This window comes from Crotalus tigris, unplaced genomic scaffold (assembly GCF_016545835.1).
Source record: "Crotalus tigris isolate CLP2741 ecotype Arizona unplaced genomic scaffold, ASM1654583v1 scf7180000017791.1120302, whole genome shotgun sequence".
In the NCBI taxonomy this organism is placed as follows: Eukaryota; Metazoa; Chordata; class Lepidosauria; order Squamata; family Viperidae; genus Crotalus; species Crotalus tigris.
The window spans coordinates 1051593-1062694 of NW_024096638.1; the positions used below are offsets into that span (position 1 = coordinate 1051593).

Sequence of the window (11102 nt, forward strand, 5' to 3'; positions counted from 1 at the left end):
GTAAGGGGTGCCGCCCCGCAGCGGTGGTGGGGCTGCTGGAGAACGGAGCCCAGCTGGTGGCTAGCAAAGTCTCTCTTTGCTCCCAGTTACTGACCCAGCTCTTCTTGGAAGAGGGACCCGGGGCCACGGACTCGGCAGCCTTCTTGGAGATCCGGGACTTGGCACGGCGGTTCTCTCTGCTGTTTGGGCTGCACCAGCTACAGAACCGCCCAGCCCTGGTGGCTTTGCACAAGTGAGGATGCTCTGGAGGTGGCCAGGGAAAGAAGGGCTGGGGCCCAGTCCCCGTTCATTGGGGGGGGGGGAGTGAGGAGTGGAGGTAGCTGGGCCTTCCTCACAGCGTCTTCATTCTAGGGATGGCATAAAATTTGCCTTTGAGGAGGCAGCATCCCCAAACCCCAAGCTGGGTCTCATCAACCTGCCCTTCTTGGAACTGCTGAGTGAATTTTCCCCCAGGCTGCTGCCTCCGGATAAGGCCCTGCTGTGAGTAAAATGGCTGGGGGGGGGGCCTTGGGGAAGCCTCCTTCCCAGCTGAAGCCATCCTTTTCCTCCCGCCCGCAGCCTCGCCTACTTGAAGAAGACGGGCCAGGCTCATTTCTCAGAGAGCAAAGAGGAGCCCTGCTGGCCCTCCCTCCTGGTCTATCGGCACTCCCTCAGCCCTCAGGAGCAGGCAGCCCCCCAGCCTCGCGCTGCCGCCTCCAAGAGGGGACATTTGAACGGTGGGTGAGGGGGCATCTGAGGGGCTCCGTGAGGAAAAGGAGCCCGTTGGGTTTCTGGAGAGCTGAGGGTGGAAACCAGCCTGTCTGGGGCCCTGTTTTACCAGGGTCCTCCGAGCACAGTGGCAGCACCAGCCTCGCCTCCAGTAGCCGCCTGCACACCCCCCTGCTGACTTCCACCGCCCTGAGGGCCAAGCGCCCGCTGACAGGGCCTCCGCTGGGAGAGGAGAGCTCGGGCAGTGAAGCCGAGTTTGCCCAGAGGTGAGAGAGGCCGGTGGGCGAGAAGGACCTTGGGGTTCGAGCTGCCTCTTGGCCAGAAAGGCAGCTGGGCTCGACCGGCCCTGCCCGGTGGGGGGGGGGGCATGGCAGCCACACCAGAGGGGCTGTTTGTGGCAGAGCCACGTTTTGACCCCTTCCCGGAAGGCCCAGAGATGGGAGGGGCTTTCCTCCCCTCCACAACGAAGGGACAATGTCAGAGAGAGACCCCCTCCCCGTCAGTTAAAATTCTATAGTTAGGACAGAGGTGGAGGCTTTGCTCTGTGGTAACAAGGGTGTGAGAGACAACGGCAGGGCCTCGTCTGGGAACACAAGATTGTGTGAAGGCCCTCCCGGCTCTGATGGCCATCGGCTCTTTGAGCAGGAGAGTGAACCTGATTCACCCTCCTTATAGAATTTAAAGGTTTTGACCACGCCCCCCCTTTCCCTCCTGTCCTCTGCGTATTCAGTCCCCCCAACCTCTCCCTCAGGCCTTGCCCCATTTTGGTTGCCCATCAATATCCTAAGGGGGGGGGGTTTCTCCAGAATTGGACTCCAAATGGGGTCTGACTGAAAGCCTACATAGTGGGATTAGGGCCCCCTTTGTCCTGCTGGAGATTCTTCTAGTGACGCATCTCAGAATTCTGTCTGCCTCCACACTGCCTGTTCCTTTGGCAGCCGTCTGCTGCGAGCAGGCCCAAATTCCTTTTCTTCTGCTGTCCTGGCACCGCACACCATCCCCTCCCCCTCTCAATGCTTGCCCCCCTCTATGCTAGAAGATTCCCCCCCCCCCGGCATGTAAGAGCATGACATTTGGGAACATTGAACTGCAGTTCCCACCTTGTTGGCCAATTTTCCAGCGGTGCCAAATATTAACGTGCACCGTAGGGATGCCACGATTTGTGGCTGCTGAATGCTGCCGAGAGGTCGGAGAGGCGCCGTTTGCGGTGTTTTGCTCCCTTCTCCACAGCCAGGACCAGTCAGTGCTGGGGGGGGGGTCTGACCTGGCTAGCCCCCCTCCCCTCGCTCCCCTTAACTTGTGCACGGAGCTTGCAGTTTGAATCCCAGGATGAGAGCCAGTCTGGGGGTGCGGCCCTGAGCAGACCAGCAGTTGGTACCAATAGAAGGGAGAATTTTATAGAAGAGCAGTTTGAAGGTGAAGTCAGAGTATGCACATCCACACACGCAGCCCAGACAGTAACAAAGCTTTTGGGAAAGAAAGGAACGTCTGGTTGACTTGAGAGCTTTTGGATGTCGCTCACTTTTGTCTTCTGGCTTGCTGAAACTTCAGGGAACATTTAGAAACGCTGAAAATCGCCATGGCAGCTCCTGGCTCATTAACTAGAGAGTGCATGTGCACCACTGGCCTTTCAAAAAAAAAAAAAAAAACCCTTCCCATTCATGCTTAAGTAAAACTGGTACCTCCTAGGCTCTAGTGATGGCTTTTCTCCCAGCAGACCCCCTTTTTTGTTTTTGACAACTACACTCTAAAACAAGGTTAATTCTGCCCTTAGAGGGAGTGTGTGTGTGCACAGCCCTAGCTTCTCTCCCCTCTCCCCCCTCCAACTTCTGTGGGGAAAGGGCCTGGCTGCAGAGGCTGCAGTACCCAAAGCCTGGTGTGCTTTTTGTTCTGCCAAACCCTTCAGTGGTTGGGGCGACCGCTGGCAACTACCGAACAGCCACCGAGAAGGGCAAAATCTGGGCTGGGAGGGCCAGGTCCTTTCTGGCCCTTGGAGGTCTGGTCTGAAAGCCTGCCTGGGTTTTTGTCTTCCCAGGCTGCACCTGATTGAAGAGCCGGAGAACAGCCAGGAGGGAGAGGTAACCGGTTCGGTTTTCCTGTGGGAAAAGGCTGCAATAGCTTTAGGACTCCTTTGGCCGAGTAGTGCAGAGCAGCTGTGGGGAAGGGATTTTAAAACTGGCAAAAAAAAGCAGCACGCCTTCAACTGCAGCATAATTAAACCTGTGGAACACCCCAAGAACGGATAGGAAATGTGTATAAATCTCTCTGAAAAGTGGGTGATGGGATCCTTTTCCAGGAGAGCAACTTTGCTAGGCCAAGGAAGTGGTTCTTGCCGGGGAGTGGCAGGGAAAGGGGAAAGGGGGTCATGGGCTCTACCTCTTTCCCTGCAGGTTTCCTCTGAGGTCTCTTAACGCCCCCCCCTCCCGGGGGGCTATAAATTCCTGGAGAAGAACATTTGGCATAGTTTCCCCACCAGGCATCTTCTTCTGTGTCTTGTTTTGCTCTTGCTGTATAGAATTTGCTTACTTCTCTGGTTTGCACGCTTTATGGGGGCCATGCAGAATGTTCCCTGGTTTCGTGGCTTTCGCTGTTCATACTTAATTAGTTAAAAAAATAAAGCTGTTTAATTTGGAATAACAAGGAGGTAGCCTATCCTGCACTGAGTCGGATCACATAGGACTCGCTGTGAGTCACATACCTCACCCACCGGTGAGGAAGAGTGGGCTGTGGTCCTGTGAAGCGCAGGAAGCGGATTTGCAGCCCAGAGCAGGTGTGGGCTGGCATCTCGAAGGACAGGTTGACCGGTCCCAGCTCACGCAGTCCTGCCTGGGTTAGCCCTGGAACCTCCAGCTGCCAAAGGAGAGATTGGGCAGACTCGGGACAAGGAGGGGGTGCCCAGCCCCTTGTCCTCCCACCAAGGAAGCCTCAAGACCCCAAGGGGCAGGCTTGCGCCTCGGAAACCTGATGGCTCTTTACCTTAAACATGGCAGAAAGTTGAGAGCCACCTTGCATTCGGGGGACAATCCACTCAATAGATTTGGTGGTGGGCTGCAAAATGGCCGTCTGCTCAGGGCTGCTCAACTCCTGAGAAAAGCTGTAAAGGAAGACCAGAAGATTCAGCAGAGTCCACAGGCCGGGCAGCAGCGAGAGCCCCACCCCCCAACCCCCCCCCCTTTGCAGAACGGTAGGACAATGGCTAACTCACCTCAGTGTAGTTTTTGGAACAGGCAGATGGATGTGAAGATTGACAGCATGGCTACAAAAAATTAGAAGGTTAAGCTGAGAGAAAGAGACTTAAGTCTATTCCCCCTTCAGAGGACAATAAAGGGATTCTTACTTTTTGGGAAATAAATCGCAGCGAAGCTTGAGATAAATTTGCACCCTGCCAAGGAAAAAAAAGATGGGCACGTGTGATGAGCCCACACTGGCGTGGCATTTTGAAAAGAAGCCTGGCCGACGAGCGCGCTGCCACTCACCGGCCACAGGAGGCTTGCCGAATGGTGGGAAACAGGTGGAAGGGCAGGGCGGCAGGGATGTCATCAGCCAGCTGGTACTGCATCAGAGTCAGCTGCTCAAAAAAGCAATTTTGCAGATGAGGCTTTCTGAGCAGATTTTAAGGACAAATCCACCTAAAGTAATTTAAACGGATCCCAAGGAACGAAAAAGCAAGCATGCTTAAATGACTACTACTTGTATTTTACCAGCTATCCAGCTCATAACGGCATCTCAAACACTAAAACTACAACTAGTAGACCTTGAAAAAGACCGAACGAGTTAACAGTGGGAGGCACCTGCCAGGAAGGTTAATGCAACCCTGGAAAGTAACACTGTAAAGATACCCGTGGAATCGTGATTTCTACGTGACGGGGAGTACAGGCAGGTCTTAACAATTGTGGATTTATGTTTCGTAGGGGTGGTTGCAAAATTTACATTAAACCATTTGCTGCTGTCCCTGCATTGATTGTGTGAGGGATGGCAGAGCACTTGTGTTTGGTCTTGGGGTCTCATGCCAGGGACCTCAGGAGCACAGAAGACCTTTGGGAGCCTCCAGTGGGACAAGAGGACAGGTTTATGTGGGAGACGTTGACCACCCCAGTGGAGATGGAGACCTGAGCCTAGAGCACCCCATCCCCAAAAGCCTGTTGCCAGGTGGGGGACGGCTCAGAGGACAACAAGGTGAAGGGTGGGGAAGGATATCTGTGTCCCTTGAGGCACAACCCAGCAAAAGGCCCAGAAGGTACCTTCACCCAGCCTGAGCAGAGATGCTCAGGATCAACTCATTACAGTGTCTACTCTTCCAACCATGTGGACCTGTCCCTTCCCTGCCTTTACCTCCCCTTGGCTGGGGCTGACACGGAGAATGCGACTGCACTCGAATTCATCCAGCTTAACGGAACTGTGGAAGGAACACTCGTCCACGCGGACAGCTGTGCCGTAACCTGGGGACAAAAGAGCAAATCGAGCCCCCTTTGGGTGAGACGGCTGGTCAGCTGGCCCTCAGCCAGAGGGGAGCAAGGAGCAGCAGCGTTATGACTCTGGACACCCTGACTGGAGAGCGGCAGCTGAACCACTGAGAGAGAGGCTCCCCCGAGAGCCTCTTTTGGCAGCCCATTTCCAGGGTTTCATTTCAGGGAGGTGAGATGCTGCTGCCGCCGCCTTAGGGACATTTAGTTTCCCCCCCAAGTAGCCAAGACCCTTCGGGGCTAAGAGTCACTCTGATGCTGGTGTGGCAATAACTCCGCTCAATGTGTCGTCACAATCGGGCCACAACCAAAGGGGCTACACACCTCGGAGCTCCGCCTTGCCCACGCAGAACTCCTCCGCCAGGCCAATCCGCATCTCTGCAAGAGAAACCGCGGCCCAATGGACTCTGGACTCCCGCCTCGTCCTCCGGCCCTAACCTGGGCAAAGCTGGGCAGGCACTGGCTTTCCCATGGGAAGAGGGTCTGCATCCTGTGATTTGCCCCCCTTTTAAAATCAATATCTAGAAGGAGGTGTTAGCTGTTCTTTTTTTTCCTATTTACTCTCACAAGTTGTGAAATAACAAACTTCCTGCTCTAAGCCCAATTAGATAATTATTCCCCTCTTTTCTCTTGGCTCTGTTATTGAAAGTACTGGATTTTCATTAATAAGTCCTAATTGTAATTATCCTGGCGTCTTTTCCCTTTGTACGCCCTCTTCAGTATCCCATCCACAAATCCTAAATTGGCCGATACCAGGGAATCCGGTCCTCCCTTCAGCACTTCAAGAGCTGCACCACACAGCAGCCAAAGCAACTATGGTTTCCCTGTTTTGCGCTGGGCCTCCAGCAGGCAGCAGATACATCCGAGCAGCCTCCACCCACCAGAGCAGCCGGGAAAGAAGCTCTTGAGCCGTATTTCCCCCTGGATGTCCGTTTTCATGGGAGTGCCCTAGAAAAGGAAAAGAAAAGCGCCTCAACCTCTCCATCCTGAATAGGACCTCGAATTTTAAAGGAAACCAGGTTCTCTCTGGCACTTTCTGACTCACATTAGCAGCGATGATGACTGTGAGTCGCTCCACCACATCCAGGAAAACCTCAGGCTGTGAAACCTGGGGGCAGAGAAAGGCACCGTCCCATTCTCTAAGCCGGGGCAGCCACCCTCTCGCTTTCAGGGACCCAAGGCCAGTCTGCCGCCGCCGCCCATTTCCAGGGGACTCGCTGCTCTGCCCACACGAGGCAAATGGGGAAGCCACCCTCACCAAACTTGCTGCTCAAAGATGTGGCAACCCAACAGAGTGGCTGAATCCACTTCTGGGACCTCGGCTTAGATGATTTTGGATGGTGGGCTCTAAACTGATTGCATGAAGAGATCTGAGGATGGAGTAGTTATGGAGTAACCCTTTTCTGAAGAACTTCTGATTTTGTGAAACGTTTATAGGGCGAGGGCCACATTTGGCATTGTTGAGACATCCGAGATGAGGCAAAGATGCCTCAAAATTAGGAGAGTTAGGACAGTTTTAAAATAAATAAGTTCATTTTCCACAATTTTTATGGGCCTTTGAAGACTTGGCTTCAACTTGTCCTCTTCCACCCGAACTTGACACCCATCAGGCAGCCTGGCTATGGCCTCCTTCAGTCAATCCCTTTGGAGGCTTCAGGGGACTGACCAGAGTGGGAACTGGAGGACCTCACCTGCTCTCCCCGCAGTGACAGGATTGGACGAGCAGCTGCACAACTAGGGGCCACTCTGCTCTGTTGCGTATCTGCTCCAAACTGCAACCACATAAAACAGTAGAAATGTGTGTGGCCGTAAGACAGAAACGATATTAAGAATGGGAGCAGTATACAAATAATACCTAAAGTTGATAGGGCCAAGCATATCAAATTTATGATGGGACTTTCTTCGATTGTGATCATAGAGTATAAAACAATCTGTTTCCCTAAAAGGTACCATGAAAGGAACTGGAAAAACAGTACCCTATACTGTACACTCAGCATCTCGGATAAGATAGATAAGATAAACTTTATTGTCATTTTATTACTGTGGGCACAACAGCACACATCAAAAATGAATTTTAGTTGCCCACTCTCAGAGTAAAACACATACATGACACACTTAAATATACTACGTACAACATATATATAGACCCACACCCCTACGTATGCATAGCAAATAAATATTAAATACTGTTCATTTTGAATATATAGCGGAAGGAGGAAGCCTGAGAGTTCACAAGGTTAATGCTGTATGGAATGAAACTATGGCAAGGGGCTCCTGGGAAGACTGGCAACTCTCTTTAAATGTTTTCCACTTGAGAATAATCTTCCTCGCTGTAGAATGATTAACTTTAAATGGTTTGGAAACGGCCTTAAAACCCTTCTCAGATCAATGGGCAGCAAGATTTGCTTTTCTGAGATCAGTGCTGATGTCTTTCCTCTTTAGCGCTGTGTTAATTCAGGCCTCACTGCTGGAAACCAGCAAACTCCTAAAACATTGGTTTTTACAGAGGGAGTCCCTCTGGCTGGTGATCAGTTGATCAAGAGGCCTTGATCAGCAGCTACTTAGCCTCCTTATACCTATGGAAGCAGCGAGGGTGTACTTAGTTTTTCACACATGGCTTCTCCCTTTTTGCTTTTTTAAAAAAATGATGGCATCATGTAATCTGTCATGTGTTGTCATTCATCTGGGGTTGTATTTGTCTACTTTTAAAAAATGACTAAAGACCAGATGATTTTTACTATGTACCAATACATAAACCATGTTTTCTTTTTCCGCATGACTCTGCCTCAGAGGATGTGTGTGCACACAAAGGGAGGAGAGTTGTTCCAGACAAAACAAAGTCACACTGGCCAAAAGCCAGAGTTGGACCTACACCCCCAAACAGGACATCTGGAAGATTATTTTGGTCCTCAGGACATTACCTATGACCTGAGGACAAAGATAATCTAGATCAGAGCTTTTCAACCAGTGGTACGGGTACCACCTGTGGTACATTGGCACCTGGCAGGTGGTACGTGACCATCCTAGAAAAGTGGCAGCGGGGAGGGGAATGAGCTGAACCAGTGGCAGCACCGCACAACCCTGAACGGGAGATGGCTGGAGCTGCAGGGCTGTCAGGGCTCAGCAGAAGTACCAGGATCAAGCTGGAGCTGGGTGCTGATCCTGGCGCTTCTGCTGAGCCCAGAAGAAGTGCCGATCAGCTGGAATGTTGGAGCATCCCCAGGGTCTTGTGATTTACATTCAGATGCTTGGCAACTGGTTCATATTTATGATGGGCTCTGTTCTGGGCCCAGTACTCTTCAACATCTTCATCAACGATTTGGATGAAGGGATAGATGGGGAACTCATCAAATTTGCAGACGACATCAAGCTGGCAGGAATAGCCAACACTCCAGAAGACAGGCTTAAGATACAGAAGGATCTGGACAGACTTGAACACTGGCACTAACTAACAAAATTAAATTCAAGGGTGAAAAAAGCAAGGTTCTACATTTAGGCAAGAAAAACCAAATGCACAAGTACAGCATAGGTGGCACCATGCTCAATAGTAGTAACTGAGAGGGACCTCGGAGTCCTAGTAGACAATCACCTAAATATGAGCCAGCAGTGCGCTGCAGCTGCGAAAAAGGCCAACACAGTGCTAGGCTGCATTAACAGAGGGATAGAATCAAGATCACGTGAAGTATTAATATCACTCTTCAAGGCCTTGGTAAGGCCACACTTGGAATACTGCATCCAGTTTTGGTCATCAAGATGTAAAAAAGATGTTGAGACTCTAGAAAGAGTACAGAGAAGAGCAACAAGGATGATTAGGGGACTGGAGGCTAAAACATATAAGGAACGGTTGCTAGAATTGGGTATGTCTAGTTTAACGAAGAGAAGGACAAGGGGGGACATGATAGCAGTATTCCAATATCTCAGGGGCTGCCATAAAGAAGAGGGAATTAAGCTATTTTCCAAAGCACCTGAAGGCAGGACAAGAAGCAACGGGTGGAAACTAATCAAGGAGAGAAGCAACCTAGAACTAAGGAGAAACTTCCTGACAGTGAGAACAATTAATCAGTGGAACAGCCTGCCTCCAGAAGCAGTAAATGCTCCAACACTGGAAGTTTTAAAGAAGAGACTGGACAGCCATTTGTCTGAAATGGTGTAGGGTTTCCTGCCTGAGCAGGGGGTTGGACTAGATGATCTCCAAGGTCCCTTCCAACTTTACTACTATTACTATTACGGTCAGTGTCCCAGGGTCATGTGAAGTGACCAAAACCTGCTGCAACCACCCAGCAGACGGGGGGGGGGGGAGGGAATAAAAACCAAACACCCCCCCACCCCCGCTGCCAATCCTCAACAAAAATGCTCACAACAATGAAAACCTTGGACAGGAGGAAGAGCGCTGCCGCCAGGCGGGCAGGCAGGTGTCTTGCTTGGCTGTGGCTTGGGGGGCACTTTTTTCAGTACCATTGTAACTTTGAACAGTCACTAAGCGAACTGTTGTAAGTCGAGGACAACCTGTGCTTTATCACTTTTTTCCTTTTTTTTTTTTTTGGTCATCAAGTTTTTGACACCTTGTTAGGGGTCTGGTGGTACTCGGATGTTGCATATCCTAAAAGTGGTACAATGGGTGAAAAGGTTGAAAAGCCCTGATCTACCCTCTAAAAGAATGCAAATGACCAGCTGTCTGAAAGGAGTAGAAATCCTTTCATTCCCAACCACCTAGCCAGAGCAGAAGCTTCTTGAATGAAAAGCAAAACATCGTCAAAGAAAAACAAAGTCCAGTTGCCTCCTGAAAAAGCACCTTTCGGACAACCATGACCTGGATACAACGGTGGGATTCAGCCGGTTCGTACCACTTCAGCAGAACCAGTAGCTAATTTTTTGTTGCCTAGGCCCAGAACGGACTTCTGGAAGCGGGATCCACACAGAGAACTGGTTGTTCACATATTGGAATCCCACCACTGGGCTGGATACTATGCACTTTGGACTGAACACCCCCAAACGATTTGCTTTCTCCCAGGGAAAGTCCACCAGTTGGAGCAGGAAGCCCCCCTGGACGCCCGGATCTGCTCGCTTGTGGGGCCCCCAGCGCCCACTCACCAAGCCCACCGTGCTGAGGTCAAAGAGGCTGAAGGGCTGGCTGAGCACCGGGTCCATCTGGATGGAGCTCTTCAGGACCTCCGGGGCGGTGCTCTGCACGTAGCCGTAATCCTAGAAAGGGGGAGAGGGCTCAGCCACGCACGCTCCCCCCTATTGCCCCCCACCCGTCCCCCTCCCCTTCCGCGACCCACCAGCAGCTCGTCCAGCACTTCGGAGATGAGGGCGAAGTTCAGCCCTACGGTCTTCTCGTCCAAGCGGCCACAGTAGTCCCGGAGCAGCGCCGCCAGCCTGCAAGGGCCGCAGAGGGACTCAGCCGCCGTCCGCCCACACCCGGCCCCGCCCCCCCCCGCCGCCTACCTGCCCAGGAACTCCACGGCCGCGAAGGGTGAGGCGTCGGGGCGGAGGGTGCCCACCAGGTAGAGCCCCGCGTGACGCACGTGGGCGAAGTGGAGCCCCGGCCCGGCCTCCTGCGGGGCGAGACGGCCGTGGTCAGCGGAGGAGGGGGCGCGGGGGGGGCGGAGGGACCCCGGCCACGCGCGCCCCCTACCATGAAGACCGGCGCTTGGTCGGCGGGCAGCGCCGCGATCCTCCGCGCGAAGGTCTCCACCAGGTCGGCGCTCCCGTCGCCGCGGACTGCGGGAAGCCGGTTAAGGAGCACCCCGGCCAGCCGGGCCCAACCCCGCGCCCCCCCCCCGCGCCTCCCACTCCCTCGCGGGATACGGTCCTTGTAGAGGAGCCGGTCGCCCTTGGACGAGAGCACGAATAGCTGCGCCAGCATCATCGCCGCCGCCCGGCACTGCGCACGCGCGCTCTCTCCCCCCCAGCCCCCCTTCTTCCTCC

General features: G+C 52.9%; 2 protein-coding genes across 7 annotated transcripts in view; one reads left to right on the forward strand and one right to left on the reverse strand.

Annotated features, from left to right (window-relative positions):
• Positions 1 to 3322, forward strand: part of STAG3 (stromal antigen 3) — a 29804-nt gene extending 26482 nt beyond the window's left edge. For 5 of the 6 annotated variants that reach the window (XM_039342448.1, XM_039342451.1, XM_039342450.1 and 2 more), the window contains exons 25-29: positions 87 to 232; positions 352 to 480; positions 559 to 716; positions 821 to 974; positions 2744 to 3092. In XM_039342448.1, coding sequence (XP_039198382.1) covers positions 87 to 232; positions 352 to 480; positions 559 to 716; positions 821 to 974; positions 2744 to 2954 — 798 coding nt within the window. In that variant the 3' untranslated portion in view covers positions 2955 to 3092. The other variant, XM_039342453.1, reaches the window with a different exon arrangement.
• AP4M1 (adaptor related protein complex 4 subunit mu 1) lies at positions 3310 to 11093 on the reverse strand. Its single transcript, XM_039342455.1, has 15 exons — positions 10983 to 11093; positions 10810 to 10895; positions 10620 to 10729; positions 10454 to 10550; positions 10263 to 10373; positions 6863 to 6943; positions 6217 to 6279; positions 6053 to 6119; positions 5496 to 5549; positions 5041 to 5147; positions 4185 to 4276; positions 4046 to 4090; positions 3914 to 3964; positions 3685 to 3802; positions 3310 to 3558 (listed from the first exon to the last, which is right to left on the reverse strand). The coding sequence occupies exons 1-15, from the start codon at positions 11041 to 11043 to the stop codon at positions 3358 to 3360; spliced, it is 1344 nt and encodes a 447-aa protein (XP_039198389.1). The 5' UTR covers positions 11044 to 11093; the 3' UTR covers positions 3310 to 3357.
• Positions 11094 to 11102: the final 9 nt, after the last annotated feature.